This window comes from Pipistrellus kuhlii, unplaced genomic scaffold, assembly GCF_014108245.1.
Source record: "Pipistrellus kuhlii isolate mPipKuh1 unplaced genomic scaffold, mPipKuh1.p scaffold_m20_p_2, whole genome shotgun sequence".
Lineage (NCBI taxonomy): Eukaryota > Metazoa > Chordata > Mammalia > Chiroptera > Vespertilionidae > Pipistrellus > Pipistrellus kuhlii.
Genome location: NW_023425515.1, coordinates 66,514,313 through 66,535,655, shown reverse-complemented (window position 1 = coordinate 66,535,655; position 21,343 = coordinate 66,514,313). Strand labels below are relative to the sequence as shown.

General features: G+C 37.2%; 1 protein-coding gene across 6 annotated transcripts in view; it reads right to left on the bottom strand.

Annotated features, from left to right (window-relative positions):
- Positions 1-2,005: 2,005 nt before the first annotated feature.
- The window catches only part of CBLB (Cbl proto-oncogene B), a 212,556-nt gene continuing 193,218 nt past the window's right edge, over positions 2,006-21,343 (bottom strand). For all 6 annotated transcript variants that reach the window (XM_036448716.2, XM_036448718.2, XM_045584017.1 and 3 more), the window contains 2 exons: positions 13,473-13,592; positions 2,006-4,535 (listed from right to left, as the gene is read on the bottom strand). In XM_036448716.2, the coding sequence (XP_036304609.1) occupies positions 4,276-4,535; positions 13,473-13,592 (380 nt within the window). In that variant the 3' untranslated portion in view covers positions 2,006-4,275. The remainder of the gene's footprint in view (positions 4,536-13,472; positions 13,593-21,343) is intronic.

Here is a 21,343-nt window from a genome sequence, read left to right as displayed (position 1 = left end):
GCCTAAATCGGCAGTCGGACATTCCTCACAATCTGGGACTGCTGGCTCCTAACCATTCAAATGCCTGCCTGCATGATCTCCCCTAAACACATCTCCCTGCCGGCCTGATCACCCCCTAAGCATTCCCCTGCCAGCCTGATCGCCCCCAACTGCCCTCCCTTGATGCCCTGATTGCCCCCCGCTTGCTCTCCTGCACCAGCCTGATCGCACCCCTAACTGCTCACTCCCCTGCCAGCCTGGTTGCCCCTAACCACCTCTACCTCAGCCCTGCCAGAGGCTTTGTCTGGAAGAAAGTCAGGATGACTGGAAGATGTCAGGTTGGCCCGATCTAATTAGCATATTACCCTTTTATTAGTATAGATTACTTGCTAATATATAGCTCCCATTTAATTCTATGTGCTTTGAGGGTATAATTATTACTACTATGCATGAGATTTTGCATGTACTAATTACTTTCACAACATTCTGCTGTGGTTCTTGATTTAAAGTTATATATATATATATATAATCTCCATTGTTCTCTCCTCCCTATATACTGTCCAGGAACAAAAGATTCAAAAAATTAATAATTTGGAGAACAGATGTTATTGTTGATTAGGAATTATCAATTAAATGATATTTCATTCTTCAGCCTTTTACAATATGTATTTACTTGGGAGCTGAATATAACTGAATATCTTAAATATCTTAAAATAATGATATGGGATGGGTACTTTGCATTACTTTGTCCATCCAGATCTAAATGTTTTTTGGTTAACATGAAGAAAAAGTACATGAAATGTTCTGAAAGAAATGTGTGTGTTCATTTGAAAAGAACATACCAATTCTACATTTAGTTAACATTCATTTTATAAAATACTTTAAAAGAAAAGATAAAGTACTTGAGTTTACATAACCAGAATTGAAAAAGGATGAATAAAATATAAATTAATTGAACACATAACTATTTTGCCACATTAGACAAATTTAAAAAAAAAGGCATTTAAAAAATAAAATAGTAATTGGGAAGAAAACCCTTCATTCTATTGCTTTTTCTGGAAACTTTTCCTAGAAAGCACTAAAATTCCAGGTTAGCAGGTTATACCTGTTTTGTTGAAAACATGCCATAATTTGCTACCAAAATCTGTCAGCTTAAGAGAACTAATTAGAACTTTAAACAGGATTATAATTCAGTGCAAATTAAAGCTTTACGTTGAAAATTGGGGAGGAATCATAATGTCCAAACTTTAGGAAACACTTCTGAAACTAAAAAGAAGATTCACATTATGAAGAAATCTTTGCAAGTATTCCTGTGTGTGAAATGTTTAAAAATTGGCCCTTTGAAGTTGCAACGGGGAGTCTATATTAAGACTGTTTGCAATGTGGGCAAGGTCATCTTTGTGGAAAGAAGTTTACGTTAACCATAAGCACTGCTTTGATTAAATTTCAGAAAATTTGGCCAGGATAAGACAGACATTGAGGGGAAATAAATTTATGGAAATTACTTTACTTGACTACCATTGAGGATAAATACTTTTACCCCTAAAACATGTTGGGGGACGGGGAAGAGCAGGTTAATGCTGCCATGATTTGTTTTAAATATTAGGGATATTATAGCATGGCAGCTAAAAAGAAAATCATACTACCAAAACTTGGAGAAATGTGAGGAGTGCCTAACTTTTTGGATCACAGTAAAACCAAGTTGGGATCATTATCAACCATTAATGGGCAGTCACTTTATAATTAAAAATATGTGGGTTTAATTATTTTCTCAAAAGTTTTTCTTGGAGTTTGATAAGTCATAAATAATAGGTAGCAATGGGCCTTTCATGACAGTTTTTGATAGAAAGTTTTCTCTTTTCATTCCATTCTGTACAAGTTTTTGATTCATTCTTTTAAATGACAAACCAGTGGTTGATATTGAGTACAAGACGTAGAGATTTTGGTAGAAGTTAGTAAAATAGATTTTTATAAAAAATTTCCAGTCTAATTTACTATATTCCCATAAGTCTCCTCTTTTTTTTCCTTCTAATTCTCACTTGAAATGTTCACACATTATTCAGAAATTATTTGAGAATGTACTGTTTTCTAACATTGTATTTTGTATCATTCCTAATCTATTAAGACTGTCATAACAATGGTATCACAATGAAGTGGCAATTTTTAGAATTTAGACTGTACCTATGATCAGCAAGTTACAGAGCCCAAAATACAGTGCTATTCCCATGTGACATCCAAAACTGATTAAATAACTAAAAAACCATGATGACATAACATTGAGTTCATAAAGCAATGGAGAATTAGCCAATATAATTTTTAAAAAGTGTAAGAAAACTGCAGACATATTCCAAACTCACAGGAAGAATATCTAAGGCAAATTAAAAATTCCCTTCTAGGGACATTAATCGGCTCAGAATCACCTGAAGAAATTAAAACACAAGCACAAACTATCCAAGGCGTGTGACTCCTTCAAGGACCTCACATCATGATAGCGAAACTGTCAAGCGAGGGCAGGTGTCAGTTTGCACAGGAGTGCATCAGTTCCCCTCCAGGTCACTACACGTGTCTTGAACAGCATCACTTTCCATGGGATCTGCTAGCTGTTTGGTCGCATCCTTTCACATCCTGAAGAGCGGCTCACCATCAGATGCATCTTTTTACATCACACTGTATGTCAAGTTACGGAGTGGGAGAAGCATGCACAATCCTGCAATTTGTCTGTATTTAGAACACCTTCTGTGGTTCAGATACGTTACACAGACTTTTGTCTCATTACTCCACTAACTTGTCATTAGGAAAGAAAAAAAAAAAAAGAAAGTAGATTGCCTAAAAATTCTGAAGCTTTGATGGAAACCTTCCAGGCTTTGTCCATCAGAGACTTTTACCATCAAAAGCGCAGATAAAAAACCAAACTGAAATCAGCTTGCAACAGTTTGTGCTTTAAAAACAGTGCTGATCGCATCACAGATGCACAATAAATATTTGTAGCGTTATTAAAAGTATCAACACGGTTTCTGAAGAACCAACCTCCAGATTGCAAAAAAAGGCAAACGTATACATTTCTTTCACCTGACTGGATGGAGCATTATGCAGCAATGAATGAATTTACAAATTTAATACAAATTGTAATTTGATTGCAGAGAGAAAATTACTAAGAATTTTGCAAAAAAAACACAAAAAAAAAACCACCCCAAAATAAAAAAAAAAAGATTTGCCACAGTAGCATTAACACTTAACAGTGCATCAAAGATTTAATGTTTTCACTGCAAAATGCACTGGATCCTAAACCTGTTAGGTACCAGAGTGTGATCACTCAAATAGGAAGTTTGGGAGAGGTCTGAGCATAATTTTACCTGAAAGTCATCAGTGTATTTCGGGGAGACAGCATGCCTCACAGTGATTCAGGCATACAATCAGGGAACCTCATTATACAAGTTCTATACACACTGTCATATGTGAGAGTACTTGCCCACTTCTGCAGATAGTTGCTTTCCAATAGTTTAGGTTTTCAGTTGGGACACCCTTGGGATGACAAAGATGAGAATAAAGAAGATTTAAGATCCCAAAACTTAGACTAAAAAGGGAAGCTCCTCTACGTTATATGAAAAACACTTTATAAAAGGCAGTTCACTGACAAAAAAAAAAAAAAAAAAATGCTCTATACATTCAGGTTTTCCCCATCTCTCAACAACAATGGTTTCCAAAAGAAGACTCAGTAGTGAAGGCCACACACTTTTTTTTTTTTTTTTTTGCATTAGTTTGATATGTTGAAAATCAGAACCTTTAAAGCATCTTGCAAATGGGAGAGATGCAATTGGTGGGGATGAAGTGTGAGGGGAAAAACCAAAGTTAAGATGTGACTTAGGTGTTTGGTGTGGACAGCAAGGGAGTTGGTGGGAAATGTTACAGCAGACCTGACCACTCAACAAAGGGTCCGTCAAGAACACAGTACAAGTATCAAAAAAACAAAACTAAAAACAAACTGCAATTCGACAACTTGTAAACAAGGAAAAGCATTTCACAGATTCAAAGTTCAAGGGAAGTAAACGTCTTTAAATTATTTTTTTTGTCAGTTCAACCCTGATTTAAAAGTATGGCTAGCAAAAATAAAGAAGCCGCAGCTGTGGCCATCCTGAGCAAGCAGCTGTCTTCAGGGAAGCAGCCTTTCCAGGCCCTTCGAGAAGCCACGTGAAGAGGAGACACCTTCTTTCTCCAATCCTGCTGCGCGTCTCTCCTTTCCATGCTCCTGGAATATGCACCAATTACTTGACATGAGGATGGTGACAGTCCTGGCTGCTATAGATTCAGACGTGGGGAGACTGGAGGGGGGAAGGCAAATTCCCGGAGGATGCTACGGGCCACTTCGACATTATTCTGCGCTATCTCTAAGGCTCTCTTCACCTCTTCAAAGGCATAACCCTCTCCCATCAGTTTTGCAATTTTTGCATCGACATTTTCCAACGCTGCCTCGGGCCCGTGGGGTTTTCTGTGGTGGACTTCTGGTGCAGTCCTTCGGGGTCGTGGCTTAGGAGGTCTGGCTGGTGCTTGTGAACCATCTGTGTAGATTTTAAAGAGAAGCAGCATTTAGATAATGAGATAAAAGGAAAGACATAAACAGCATGATCTCATTTTAAAAGAAAATTTATTTTTCATTTTCTCTACAACTGAACTATTTTTTTTTCTTTTTATTGAATATATACTAGAGGCTCAGTGCATGGATTCATGCACCGGTGGAGTCCCTCTGGCTGGCCTGCACCCTTGTGCAATCCGGGATCCTTTGAGGGATGTCAGAGAGCTGGTTTTGGCTGGATGCCCCCAGGCCAGGTCAAAGGATGAATCTGTGCACCGGGCCTCTAGTATGCATATAAGTTATTTAGTTAATCTAGTCCCACCCTCCCCCCTTCCCTTTGAGATTCATTAGTCTCTTCTGTTTCCACATGCCTGTGGTTTCTGTTCCCATGTTAAGCGTCTGCCCCCTGGTGGTCAGTGCATGTCATGGCTACCAGCCAGTCAGCTGGTCACTTAGGCTTTTATATATTTACAATAGTGGCCTGGTGCACAAAATTCGTGCACGGGGGTGTCCCTCAGCCTGGCCTGCACCCTCTCCAATCTGGGATCCTTCTCACAATCTGGGACTGCTGGCTACTAACCGCTCATTGGCCTGCCAGCCTGATTGCCCCCAAATGCCACCCTACCACCCTACATACCCCCAACTGTCCCCCCCCAGCCTGCTCGTCCCCAACTGCACCCTCCTGCCAGCTTAATCACCCCCAACTCCCCCCCCCCCCACCTGCTTGCCCCCAACTGCTCCCCCCCCCAACTGGCCTGCTCACCTCCCACTATCCCTCCTCCCACCAGCTCGATTACCCATTACCACCTCTGCCCCAGCCCCACCGCCATGGCTTTGTCTGGAAGAATGTCTGGAAGGTCTCCCAGTCTAATTAGCATATTACCCTTTTATTAGTATAAATAGATTGTAAGGTAGGTTACATTGTCCCCATGTTTAACACAAGTTTATTTCCAATTCCACATATTATTCTTCAAGCTTTATGCAGTAAGAGATGTAGAAGAGAAAAAAAAAAAAAACTGCCTGAAAAAGACAGCCTTATTTACTAGAGGGAGGAAGTGTCTACTAGATAAAGTCTGTTACAAGCTCACAAACATTCCTTACAAACACGCCACCTGGCCCTCCATCCCACCCGTCCACAGCAGCACTGCTCTGAGAACATGTTTGTACTGTCTCTGCCTGTCTGAGTTTTCAAGTTAATGCTATGAAGTGATGCCTTACTGATCCCAGGGAGGGGGCTGGGGTAGAAATAAAGTGAAATGTAGATGCCTCGAGTCTACTTCTAGGTTGAACAGAAGTACTTTGCTGAAATACTTTATCCAGATTCCAATACAGGAAGCTTTGCTTGAGAAAAAGCAAAGCTAGCCAAAACATTAGCAAGGGCCAGCTGAATTCCAGATCAGTCCCCTGATGATAAGTTTCTCTCAGTAAAACCAAATGACATAGGTGCTCACAAGTGGAGAGTAATTTTAGTAAGACAAAATAAAATTACAGGCCACCACCCATACACATCACCAGGGCATGGGCTGATAACCTGAGAGGGTTGTATACTCTTTCATGGATTTCCATGTAACTATATTTGGTATTTTAACTGAGATGCCTAGGATTTAAAAAATATTACAATAAAAATTGTCGAATTTATGCCATAAAACAGTATGTAGACATCAACATTTACCATTTTTTTTTTTTTTCCCTTGGAGCATACACAAATGCCAGGTGATAAATTCAGTAACAGGTTAAGTAAATGAGGAAGGTGAGGCTTCTTCCCAAATGCCTCTTGCCACCTGTCCCCATCTTATCTCATCCCAATTTCTGCTGCCCTGCCACATTTCCCAGTGGCTTCAGGAGATACTGTAAGTAGATATTTTCAATAGTAAAATCTAAATCATAAAATATTATCTAATACGTTATTTCATATTTTCTATGTATGATATTTTTATATGAGAAGATAACTTGCAAAAAACATCATCCCATTCCCATTCCTAGAAATCCCATATAATAAAAGCCAAATATGCTAAGTGTCCAGTGGTCTATTCAACCAATCAAAGCATCTGCTAATGATATGTTATGGCTGCTCAATTACTCGCTATGGCACGCACTGACCACCAGAGGGCATACAGTTAATGGGTCTACCAGTCACTATGACGTGGACTGACCACCAGGGGCAGATGCTCTGATCAATAGGTTAGCTTGCTGCTGGGGTCTGGCCAATTGGGACTGAGTGAGATGGGCCAGACATGCCCTGGAGCCTCCCCGCAGTCCCTCCCTGGCTGGCCAACCTCCTGAGTCCCTCCCCGGCCCTTCTCGTGCACAGGTGGGGTCCCTTGGCCTGGCATGTGCCCTCCTGCAATCTGGGACCCCTTGGGAGATGTCAGAGAGTTGGTTTTGGCCTGATCCCACAGGCTAGGCCGAGGGACCCCACTGGTGCATGAATTCATGCATGGGGCCTTTTAGTATTTATATAACATACATAAAACCACCCAAGATGAAAATATTTGGTTCCATACCCAACCGAATTATAGTCTTATTTTTAATTTTTATTTCTTATAAGATGATGCTCAGTATGAAAAAATATTACAGTGGTAGGTAAAGCTTATTAAATTCTGCTCATATAAAAGAACACATTAATTCCTGGTTCTTGCTAAGTCTGTATTGTTTCTTGCTGTAACTAAATATTTCAAATATTTATGGTCTGCTAAATTGCATTGTTTACTGTGTTTTGAGGTTCCATTTATTTTTCTATTAAGTATTTCCATTACGTTATGCAGAGATGAACAATAAATTATACTTTGCTTCTAATCATTTCCAAAAAACTATTAGAAATTCTAACAAGCTTTCCTTTAATCAATTACCATAGAATTTATACGTTGAAATCTCCTCTGTTCTGATTTAACTGATAAAAGTATCTAAACATAAATCAAATCTAAATTCCTTGTATTCTGCTGGTAATTTTCTAAAATTTTTTTGTACCATTGTTATTTTGTTTCTGCCCAAAATACTAAGAAGGGCACACAAATGTCAAGCACCTGTGGAAAGAAAAGCTACTAGTATGTGAATGTACTGCAAAAGTAGTGCAGGAAGGCAGCCAGAGTCGCATCAAATAGCGTAACTAGAGAGAAGTCTTATGATTTAGAGCTTTTAGATTTAATAAACATTTGTATCTTTGATCTTGGTAGATGTCACCTATTAAAAAACCCCAGGAAACATATCCACTCTGTGAGGCTGCTATAATAAGTACTGGCCAAATGCAATGAAATTCCTATCACTAATTTTATTTAAGGGAAAGCTATTCTTTGCTTGTAAAAATAAGTAGCAAGCATAATTTAGGAAACCTAAATTAGCAAGAAAAAAACACTTGCACATACACACTACAATTAAATCAAATCTCTAGTTAGAGTACTGAAGGTCTCTCATTCTGGAATTGGTATTTTATTTTTGCACACAAACTATAATGGAAATATCAACGAGAGTAAAAGACTCAAACTCATTCTGGAATAAGTCCAGATAGATTTTTGAAGACATTTTAATAAAATAAAACCTTATTGAAGCAAATATTTTTTCAATACATGTATTTGCCTTTTAAATCCCAAACTCATAGATCCCAGCCCTCATTGCCCTAACTCAAAATCTAGTCCCCCGAACAGTGCTGATAACTCTTCAGAATCTTACAAGTGCCCAGAAGTTGAACTGCATCATCATTAGAGCCTACAAATGGAAAAATGGAATCTGTTGCATTTTTTCTTTTACTATATGTTACATATGAATTTCTACTTGTCATTGAATATTTTATTCAATTTTGAATATCATATTTTTGTTTGGCTGTTGTGGTCAGATACATCTCAGTGTGGCCTCTAAGATATTGAGTAACTCTGATTTAAGCAATTTACTTTTACAATTCTCATTCTCCAAATTTATGCCTGTATCTCCATTTTTAGAGTTATTACTTATCCCTTCACAGGTAGCATGTGAATTAATTAATGTAATGTTCACTGTATGTGCTGAGGAGATGATGTAAAAGAAAGGACAATGTGTTCACATTTTTAATGATCCCTGCTATACTGAAAACATCAATTACTGTTATTGAGAGGAATGTCAGAGGGGTGGAAGAGGATAAAAACATGCCATGTTTTCTGAGTGCATACTTCTGTAGAAAGATTTTAAACAAGATCTTAAGCAAAATATCTTACAAACTGAATAGGGAAAGCCTTTTTTTTTTTTTAATAAAAAAAAAGGCAGACCATTTCCATGCTGATCATTAGAACAAATTGCTTAAATGAATATCTTTTGACACATTTCTTTTCAAAGCTCATAAACAGCCTTCTCTGTACCCACTTTTCTTTTTCACAATGTCTAATGGTAGGAGACGGCAGGTTTTTATTCGCTTTAGAGTGTGTGGGTAGGAGAAGGAAGCAATGAAAACAGAAGATAAAGCTATCACACAGTTCTTTGAATTATGATAGTGTAGTTTTGGTATACATGGCATGACGAAATTTTACCAACTCCATGGGAATTTCTGTACCTGAATAAATATCATCCTTAAAAAGTTATTGAAAGGGCATGTCTTTACCCTAGAGCTGTTGCCCATGCTCAGAGTATTTTTAACTCCTATGTGCAATAGCAACATCAAAGTAAGTACAAAAATATGTACATATAAATATGTGGAGCACCAGTTTTACTCAAGTATGTGAGATTGTTAATAGTTTTTAATACTGAAACAAATGAAGGTGTACCAATAAGTAAAATACAAAATTTGCATATATTTTTTAAATTAACTGACATTGAAGCAATTTTCCTGCATGTGATTGTCCACTTTTAGTTAGAGCCTTACTCTTTGTTGTTCAGAGTTAATTATTTGGTGTAGAGAAAGATTTTAGAAGCAATGATTTAAGAGTAAATTTGATTTAATTTTCATTTTCTGAATCTATTAAAGAGCAGAGTCATAAAGTCCTGGACAGCATGGGAATTAACCTGATGAAAACATAATTAGAAGAATCCCTTGAATGAGTACTGTGCATCATGCATTTTAAATGAGGACACAATCAGCCCCTACAGGGCAAAAGCCACAGTATATAGAAATATGTAGTATATCTAGTATATCTGTGGTAATAAACTCTCATAATTACAGAGTGAGGCAGATTGAATAGTAGAAAAAAAAACTAAAAAGGCCAATAGGTGAACTATGCTATAAAAGAAAAGGGTTTGGCTCAGTGGACAGAGTGTCCGTCTGCAGATTGAAGGGTCCCAGGTTCGATTACAGCCAAGGGCACATACCCAGGTTGTGGGCTCCATTCCCAGAAGGGGGTGTGCAGGTGCTAGCCTATCAATGATCCTCATCATTGATGTTTCTCTCTCTCTCCTCCCTTCCTCTCTGAAATTAACTGGGGGGGGGGGGGAAAGTGAGGGACACTGTTGCATGTTAACATCTACAGGAATGAATACCAACTATTTTACCACAAGAGGTCCTTATTTTTTCCTCCAGTATTTAAACTTTGGTTGTTTTTTTGTTGTTTTGTTTTAGTCCATATTTTGAAAGATGTGTTTAATAAGCAAATGTCATTATTCATGAATACATTTTCCTACTTCCTGTTTCTTTTCTATTACGTCTTATTTAACAATAACTACAGCACCGTTTCTGTATTTTAAACCAAAGAAAAGGCACTTGATGTGTCAGTTTTCTTGCATATAAAGTTAGAATTTCAAAATATTAGTGTTTGACAATACATAAAAATAATGGACTATCATATAATTTAAAATATTTATTTTAGAAGTTTTATGTGGTAAGATACATATGATACTATGTTAAATGGAGTTGAGATAGAATTAACATATAATATTAAGTATGATTTAAACTATGTGAGCATGTGCATAAAAAAACGTTAGAAAGAAATACTCATTTGGCAATAATGTTCTTTGATGATAGGATTACAGATGACTTCTTTTTCTTGTTGCTTTTCAATTCTATTCCATTTTATACATGTCTATATTTGGAATACTTAGCATTACATTTGGCCTATCATATGCTTTAACGAATTTTAAAATGGTTATTTTGTACAATCTAAGACAATCTCTAAAGCTTATTCAGTAGCTCAGTGACAACACTTGGGATGGACATGAAGACTCTTAAACCACTGATTTCTCAACTGTATCTGAGGATTAACTGACAAAAGTAATATAAATTTAACTGATTAAGGCATGATAGAAATCTAAAACTCATCTAAGCATATTATAATAGACAATTATGACAGTTAAGGTTATAACATACTATTTTTAATGGTTATTAAAGAGCATTAGATTTGTATAGAAAAAAAAACCCTTCAGGTATTCCAACTGTGTAAACGATAACAGTTTTATTATCCTTGTTAAAACACAAAACAAAATCTTCAATAATTTATCTTAAAACATCATTAATGACAATACACAATTCTAACCCTTTGTGAAGTGAAGCCGTGATTTCTAATTGAGATTTTAATGGAGATAACTATAGAATATTTGACCTTAATATAAAATTCATTCAACACTCAATTACTTTTCCTTTAAGCAACCAAAGGAAATGCAGTGTTGGAATTAATTGCTTTATAATGATACATCCTTTATTTTGTCTGTGTATTTGGCAATAAGACCTTTAGCAGTTACAAATAGATTCAATATAAGTTATGTGCTAAAATTATTGTATTATTTTCCAGTGTTGCCTTGAACTGCTAAGAATATGAAAAATCTCCAGAGCTAATGCCGCATTTCCTCAGCATGACTGTGTTGTTCTACTACAAGATAGATTCTCTGGGTTTTCCAAGAACAGTATTCAAACTGTAGCGAATTTTATCTTATAACGAAAAAGCAAAACTAAAGTTTGTGAAAATTCAAATATATCTAGTAAAAGGCACAAAGACCATATGAATAATATATTCATGTGAAGAAATAAGCAGATTATTAGCAAAAAATAGCTGCTTCATATACAGGTATATGTGAATTTAATACAAGCTGGTTAAATCCAGTTATTTCTGATTAAATATCATTAAATATCAATTGTTACATCTAAAAACCATCCTCCCCCCCACAACTTTTATAATTGTCTTAAACATTTCGAAGTTCTTTGTACATGTGGATATGTGTGTGTGTGTGTGATATATATATATACATACATACACACATCCTTTTTTAATAAAATTATATTTTCAAATTCTATAGAAAGTGTCTTTACATATAAATTTTACACATAAACAATTCACTACTAGTCATTTAGATCACCATAAGGACCTGAGAAATCGAATTTATAAGGTATAGCAATTACATCAAAATCCTCAACGGTCATCTTAAAAAGGCCTCAATGAAAGCATATTACTGCAAAATAAGGGCTATTATAATCCTAAAGATACATAACAACAAGCCTCAAGTTTTTAATGAAAAGACCTAGGATAGAAGGCAAGCCCAGTCTCTCTGCTGGTGTGAAATTAATAAGTGGACCTCTTGGTAGCTCTGTGAACTACATGTGAGCAAAGATCTTGTTGGAAAAAGTATCTTATTTTCTGAGGTTTGACCTTGTTTGTAAAGAGTTCAGGGAGTAAGTTGAAATATTTGCTGTCACAGCTAGCGGAAGCTCTCAGAGTAATAACCAGGTCTATTTTATCACGCAGGTAAAAGCTGGTTCAGGCTTCTGGTAAATGTCTATTTGGGGACATTTCAACAAGGTTTGTGACTCAAGGTTTATCCTTAAAATTTCTAGAGTAATCAGAATTCCTGCCATTTGAAATCACACAGGTGAATGATGTTCCTCTGGACTCTACAACACCCACATTTTATGGAACAACTTGTAAAGAAGCTGTGAAAATAGAGCATTTTGGCCACAACTCTTCCCGTAACTTGAATATATGTTTCTTCTAATTCAGAGTTGGTGGTATTCTAAATCGGTCATGGTACTCTCCTCAAACTCGTACTTTTACATCACTTCCTTATGGGACTTTATGCCTTCATTTACACAGAAGCTGCCTGGTATTGTCTCCCCTTCTTCTTGACTTTCACACTTTTTTACTAATCTGAAAATCTACCCTTTTGGCTGGAATTACAGTGCTTCATTGGCTACCCAATGGATATGTCTAAAGTCTTAAAAAAAAAACTAGAAGTAATCTGGCAAGAGCATGGACCAAAAATTGAAAAGGCTAATAAAATTTTCTATGTTCTCCTGAGTTTTATTCAGGTATTAAAACTTACAGGAGAACTTCAGCATTTCCTATGCATGTCATCAAGTATGCAAGAACTGGCTTGATAATTCTCAAATCAGCCATTACTTATTTTGATTCAGAAGTTACAGAATAAATGGCTATCACTATAACAAACTTTCTGTGAACCGAGGTTTGAGCTAAAGAATAAAAATAGTAAGAAAAACGTCTGATGTTTACAATTATGAGATAAAAATATTGTCCAAATTGCTAAAAAAAAAAGGGGGGGGGGCTGAGTACAGCTTGTATTTATTAAAATGGTATATTCTTCCACTTAATGGCTGGTAATGGAGCATTGACTGGTAGACTTAAATAAGCTGTAAAAATCAAGAGCTTTGTGCTAGTATTAATTCTAAAGAGATTTCTTCCTTAAATGGAGAAATGAGAGAATGTTGATTATAATGTATAGAGAGATTTTCCTTTTTCAGATATCTGGTAAGGCAGAACAAAAATTAGAGAATGAATAGATATGCATCAGAGAACACATTTTACTGACTAATCAAAGATAACAGAACAGTGATTTTTCTTTTTCCATAAAGTAATTTTGTAGGCAATCCTCTCATAATACAAGCTTTATAAATAACTTACAAAGGTGATAAAAATACTTTCTTAGGCTGGCAGTGCTCACTGAACTGTAAATGAATTAAAAAGGTAAGGTACTCCAAAGAGCACTGAATAAACGAAGGCATTATTACTATTATCAGCCAACTCACCTGAAGAGGACGGAAGCTGATCGTAATCCTGGGATGTTCTGTTGGATTTGACATTTTCACCTGGCAATCTCCTAGCAGGAGGCAAAGGAACTTGGCCACTTGCTGGATCAAAAAAGGGATCTTAAAAATTAAAGATAATTTTTAAAGTTAGAATGTCTCTTCTGGTTGATTAAAGAAAAAATTCTAGAGATTTTAGTTTTTGAAAATAAATTACAAAACTAATTTCATGACCGATAATAATTTTTAATCTGGCAGCATATTTTCTATTTGTCACTCAAAATGTTTTCCCATTTATTACTAGATAAAAAAGGTAACCCGATTTTATATTTTTATTTTCAGATATTATTTAATTGTAGAATTGTTGATGCAGCTGTTTCTAATTTTTATTTTCTGTTCCAATCTTTCATGTACAATGAATAAGTTACAGAAACTGTTGTAATAGTTGTAAAAAAGGATTCTGAATTTTGCTCTATCTGAAATCAGTTAATCATTCTTAATAGGTAGTCTGTAAAATGGACATTATATTTGTGACTTGTGAGGACTAAATTAATTTATGAATCTGAAATCCCCTGTACACATATGGTGCTTTTAAAAATAACATTATAGGCATCCTATGTTAAAAATCACTGTTGTTAATTGGCTCAATGAATAATAAATTTGTCAAAAGATGTGATTTTTTTTTTTTTTTTTACTACTTTGGCAGTCAAAAAAAGGAACATCTGAAAATAGTGAAAAAAATATATTGTAGACAAATAAAAACTTACTACTTCTAATACTACTTATTAACTGGAACTAAAGGTAGAAAGAGACTTTTGTCAATGCTACTATATCAAAGTATTAGGCCCATAAACTTAATTGGTTTAAAATTAGTAGTTCCTGGGTTTAAAGGCATAAAAGTGATTGTTTTGGGTCACTGATAACTTATTTAGCCACTACTTCCATCATGAAAACTTCTGTTTTCCTCTCTCATCTCACTCACTTTTATGTCTGCCAAATCTCCAAAGGTGCTATCACAGTTCTTGGAGGTCAGGAACCTTATCTTATTCATCCTGTTTGAATTTTCTCTCCTAAATTTTCTCTCTGTACCAAGAACACTGCCTAGCCTGGACTTCATACTTTTAACTACAAAAGGTAAACACAGATTGATTTTTTAGAAATTCAAAATCAAACTCATGAATTTCACTGACAAATCCATGAAATTTGAATTGCTGATAAGGCTAAAATTGTAAATATTAAAGACTTAATTATATTTCATTGTTTTAACTTCTATTTGAGTTTTTCATTAAGAATATGTAAGAGTTTGGTTACTTAAGAAGGTAATTCATGCTGATTTATATTGATTTTTGTAAATAACATAGGCAAGACTTGAAGTCATTAGTTATTTTTTTCCTACTCGAGTACAATAATTATCCTCAGCTTTACTGGAGACATTTTGGCCTAAGCAAGGCTACTTAAGTTGCTTTTATTAATTTCAAAATTAAAATGAGTCTTAGAATTTGAGCTTTTAGTATTTGAAGAGCCAGTTGTTCAGCCTCATTAATTTTGCCAAAAAGTTTTAGTAAGATAAATCAAATTCTATGAAACAAATGTTAAATGTTAATCTTGATGAGAAAGAGTAACCAAAGGAACAAAATATAGTAATTTTTGAACAAATTTAGAAATTTTTTAAGAATTTAGATTTATTTAATAAAATTTACTTTAAGGTTAGAGGAAAGATTATCTTTTATAATACATATACTTTTTTATTTCCTTAAGGGTAATTTATGGGATTGACAGATATGCTTTTTTCAATCATCTACTTATTGAAGACTAAACATTATATTCTAAACACATAGTGTCATAAATAGACTACAAAATATACAGTTGTTATGTTGTTCTGTTAAACTATTTCACTTAAAATGTTACTAGATAGTAATACCATAAATAATATAAATATGGTTTAGTCTGAATTGCTGCCATGTTCTGTCATGCTTTTATAGCAAGTTGTGAAGTTAGTATTGGTGCTTTAATGGAAAAAACAAAACAAAACACACTATTACTGGAGATACATAAATAACTGTCTTCTGATAAGGAGAAATTGAAAAACAATAATGTTTTAAAAAGTAATTCTTTAAAAACTAATTTCAGTATAATTTTATATCCACACTTAGGATTAAAACATACAAATGGAAAATATCACAGCCAATGTACCATTATCTTTATATATAAAAAGCTAATATGCAATGTGTCCCCACAGGCTTTCTATCTGGAGACCAGGAGTTCTATCAATGTGTGCTGACCAGCAGGGGGCAGTGCAGAATGAAGGGAGAACCTGGCCAGCAGCCAGAAGGCTCTGATCACCAGCCAGGTCTAGTAATTCTTCATGTGAATTTCAGGTGAATTTCATGCACCAGGCCTCTAGTCTATATATAAAAACCCTAATATGCAAATAGACCAAAGGGTGGAAAAATCGGTCACTCTGATGTGTGCTGATCACCAGGGGGTGCACGCAGAACATAGCGGGTGACAGGATGGTGGTGCAGGTGAGTGGGGGTGCCAGACCAACGTGCCGGTCATTGTCATTGGGGAGCACACTTCTAGTGGTTACTGAAAATAATTTGCTCTCATGCTCCACAGTCCTGCACAGCACTTGCAGCCACTGCTGGCACTGTCAGTAGGTGTGAGCGGCGGCTGCAAGCCCTGATCACCCCTGAAGGTTTCTCCACCTCCTCCTGCTCCTGAGGTGCAATCAGGGCAGCAGCCACTGCTTGTACCCACTGACAGAGTCGGCCCCAATTGCTCTGTGCCATCAACATGTGGGAGTGGGGGTGGGGGTGGAACTGCCTGCAGACAGGGGATTGGGCCTGCGGTGGGAGGGGCAGGGTGGTGGCATGGAGGATGGGCCGAGGCCTACCACAGCCACACGACCACAGTTCCTTTCAAGCTGCATGAATTCATGCACTGGGCCCCTAGAATAGTAAATATTTAAGAAATGAGAATAAACATGACAGTATTAACTATTTTGAAAAGCAAAATTCTAATGCCTATGATTTATAATAGGTAATGCTAAATTTAAAGCTTAATACCATTTTAAAAGTTATTTAATAAAAAAATCTAAGGGAAGACTAGAAAGAAAAGGTTTGCTAATTGTAAAAGAAATGGGAAAGACTTTTGGTAAAGATGGCAGAGTAGGCAAACACTGTGCTCAACTCCTACCACAACCACATCAAACTGACATATACAACAACCATCTCTGAGAACCACTTGAAATCTCGCTGAGCAGAAGTCCTATAACTAAGAATATAAAGGAGCCATGTAGAGCCTAGTATGCAAGGTGGAGATATGAAACAGGCAGATCCCACATCCCCGCTCTGGCAATTAAGAATTAGGAGGCTTATCTCGACTGAAGAGGTGTTCCCTAAGGAGCAAGGGGTCTCCAAGCCAGCACTCCAGTGCCAGGAAGAGGAGTCTTCATAACATCTGGCTATAAAAACCAGCAAGGACTGCATCTAAGTGAGAGGGAAGGCAGCTGGAGAACTAGGTGCTGTAGGTCTTAAAGGGCACAAACTCGCTTACAAACTCACTCACTCTGGGCTCCTACGCAGAGGCAGCATCTCAAAACCAGGGACATATGGGGAGAAACTGTATTGACTGGCTACGGCTGGGTAGGCAGGGGTAGAGACATCTCCCTCCAGGGTTGAAGCGTTAGCAGGTGCTATTGTATTTTTGTTGAGGGCTCTCCCAATCCAGACATTCTGGCTCAAGTGGGTGCTGAATCTGGGATCTCTATTAACCTGGCTAACACTCTATGTCCTACCCTGATGATTTCCTGAGATTATGCCTCATCCTACCAGCATGTTCACTTGAACCTTTTCCAGTGGATCCTCCACACAAGCAGCCTGACTTGGCTCATGCTGCAGACTTTCCTAAAACCCCCCAAATGTCCACAAAACTTTAAAAAAGCAGTAAGTATCTGGTCTTTGTGTGTTTTTCTATGTTAAGATAGGCATGATCAGTGATCAATCTTAACTTGGCAATGTACTAGGTGTACCAGTTAATAATGCAGATTTTTTTAAATAGATGAAGTTACACATAGGTTGATAATGTATGCTATTTTGTTGTATTGACAGCAAGCCTCAAAACTTCATGTCAAATTTTCTGAAGATGTTAACATAGATATTTTTACACTTAAAAATGTTGAATTTCGTGCCCCAAAAAGAGCATTTGCGGGAAGTTTTAATTCATTATTTTGAAGAGAAGTGCTGCTGAAAGTTATAGTATATTTCAGAAAGTTTATGATGAACATGCTCTACCTCAAAATGCGTGTGAATGATGATTTAAACACTAAAAGTGATTATTTTGATGTGAAAGATAAAGAAATCCAAGTCGACCATAAAATTTTGAAGACCAACAATTACAAGCATTATTGGATGAAGATGCGTGTCAAACTCAAGAACAACTTGCAGAAAGATTAAACGTTAATCAGCAAACAATTTCTGATCATTCACAAGCAATGGGAAAGATTTTAAAGGAAGGAAAATGGGAGCCACATCAAATTTCTGAAAGACAAATGGAAAACTGAAATCATCAGTAAAATGTTGCTTCAATGGCAGGAAAGAAAGTCTTTTTTGCATTGAATTGTAACTGGTGATAAAAAGTGGATTTATTTTTGAGAATCCCAAATGCATAAAATCAAGGGTTGATCATGTCAACCACCATCAACATTGACTGCAAGGCCAAATTACTTCAGGAAGAAGACAATGTTCTACTTTTGGTGGGATTAGGAAGGTGTGGTGTATTATGAGCTTCTAAAACCAGGTGAAACCATTAATACTGAACTCTACCAGCAACAAATAATCAATTTGAACTATGCTTTGATCATGAAACTACAACAATGTGCCAGAAGACACAGCAAAATAATTTTGCTTCATGATTATGCAGCATCACACTCTTCAAAACTAGTTAGACATGTTAAAAGATTTTTCCTGGGAAGTACTAATCCACCCACTGCATTCACCAGACATTGCTCCTTCAGATTACCACTTGTTCTGATTGATGGCACATGCACTTTCTGAGCAGCACTTCAAAATTTCTACTTCAGAAGTAGAAAATTGTGTCTCTGAATGATATGTCTCAAAACAAGAAAAGTTCTATTGGGATGGTATCCACAAAATACCTAAAAGATGGGGAAATGTGTAGATACCGATGGACATTACAGTAGGTTGTCAGGTTACAATGGAGATCCGTTCCTATGATGCGATTTAATGCGATTTTCAGTGTAAGTAGAAACCCAACTATGTCATTCACATGGAGGACATACACAGCAGTAATGAAGTAAAACAGTAAAAAAAAATTAAAAGAAAAATAACAATTCCTGACATTTGCTTGTGGTAAATAAATAATAAAAAACAAAGTACATAAATTGAAATTATGAAACTTTTTTATTTTTATAAATAGAGGCCTGGCACACAAAATTCATGCACTGTGTATGTGTGTGTGTGTGTGTGTTCCTCAGCCCAACCTGCACCCTCTCCAGTCTGGGACCCCTCAAGGGATGTCTGACTACCCATTTAGTCAGGACTGCTAGCTCCCAACCACTTGCCTGCCTGCCTGATTGCCCCTCACCACTTATGCCTGCCAGCCTGATCACCCCTAACCCTGTAGTCGGCAAACCACGGCTCGTGAGTCACATGCGGCTCTTTGGCCCTTTGAGTGTGGATCGGTGTTAGAACCATTTCTTCAAAATAGATTCACCCAGGCCAAAAACCAACTTCAGTGCATGGACCAACAAAGTTTGAATCACACTGTATGTGTGTGCCTGCACATGGTATTTTGTGAAAGAGCCACACCCAAGGGCCCAAAGAGCTGTTTGTGGCTCGTGAGTGGCATTTTGCCTACCACTGCCCTAACCACTTCTGCCTGCCAGCCTGATCACCCCCTAACTGTCCTCCCCTGCCAGCCCGTTCACCTCTAACTGCCCTCCTTTGCCAGTCTGGTCGACCCCAACTGCCCTTCCCTTCAGGCCTGGTCCCCCACAACAGCCCTCCCCTGCTGGCCTGTCGCCCACAACTGCCCTCCCCTGCCGACATCTTGTGGTGGCCATCTTGTGTCCACATGGGGGCAGCCATCTTTTGAGTTGGAGTGACAGTCAATTTACCTATTACCTCTTCATTAAATAGGATGGGAGATGGCTACGTATGTCGAGTCCAACATAACCTGAGGACTGACTGTACTTTGAAGAAAGCACTTTTGATATTTCTTTTGGAATTAGTGTTTACTTTGATTACAAAATCCACATTGTTAACTGGTACACCTAGTAACTCTCATTAGGTAGCCCCAGGTCTGATATAAGCAGTGGCCAGTCTTGACTTGGAATATAGCCTCAAACATGGCACAAGTGGCAGCTGGCTTCAACCATCATCCTGGTGCCCATCAAAGGGTTCCAGGCCCAACACTAATGGCTGCCAGCCTTAGTTTGTAAAATAGCCTCTCTCAGGAACCTCCAAGCCCAGCACAAGTGGAAACCAACCATAGATTGCTCACTTTGTAGCTCTTACCAGATAACCCCGAGCCAGGAACAAGCAGTAGGTAAACCTGACCTGCACTATAGTCCCACCCAAGAGGCTCCAGAACAGTACACACCTGGTGCCATATCAGAGCCCCACCAACCAGCTTTACAAATGACAAACCCAAAGGGCAGACTTGGCTGGCATTAGAGTCCCACTAAAGAGACCTCTCATCTGTGGGGTCAGCCCTTGCAAAACAGCTTGTTCTTAATAGTCACAGCCAGCTCTCAGACCCAGTCAGCCTGAAGGTCAAACTACCCACCGACATGAAAGCAATAACCAAGCCCTGGTCGGGTGGCTAGGTTGGAGCACTGTCATCCCATATACCAAAAAGGTAGTGGGCTGGGGCATGTATTAGAGGCAAATGATTGATGTTTAACTCTTACAGTGATGCTTCTCTTTTTACTCTTGATGTTTCTCACATCGATGTTTCTTTCACTCCTTTCCTCTCTCTAAAAAAAACAATAGGAGCATATCCTAATACATAGAAACAAACACAGGGAGTCAGCCAAAATGAGGACTCAAAGAAACATGTCTCAAAAGAACGAGAAAATGAACTAAATGAAATGGACAAGCAATCTTCCAGATGCAGAGTTCAAAACAATGGTTATATGGATGCTCAATAAATGTAGGGGAGGAGTAGATGAACTCAGTAAGAACATCAACAGTGAGGTAGGAATGGTAAAAATGTGATAGAAAACAAAACAAAAAAGAGTCAAAAATGAAGAATGCAATAATTGAAATGAAATTAGCTGGATTCAGCAATAGATCAGATGAAGCAGAGGATCTAGTCTGCTATCTGGAAGACAAGGGCGTTAAAACCACCCAATTAGAACAGCAAAAGAAAAAAGAATTTTAAAAAGCAAGGGTAGTTTAAGCAACTTCTGGGACAACATCAGTTGTAACAACATTTGCATCAAAGGTACTACAAGAGAAAGAGCAAGGGATTTACTGCTATTTGAATAAATAACAACCAAAATCTTCCCTAATCTAACAATGGAAACAGATGTACAGTTCTAGGAAGTATAGAGAGCCCCAAACAGATGAACCCAAAGAGGCCCACACTAGGACACATAGTTAAACTCCCAAAGGTTAAAGAAACAGAAAAAACCTCAAGCAGTTAGTTATGTAAAGGGAGCTCTATTAGGCAATCAGCTGTTTTTCAACAGAAACTTTGCAGGCCAGAAGGGAATGGCATGAAATATTCAAAATGATGAAAAGCAAGGAACTACAAACAAGATTGCTCTACACAGAAAAGCTTTCATTTAGAATCAAAGGAGCAACAAAGAGTTTCCCAGACAAGAAAAAAACTAAAGGAGTTCATCT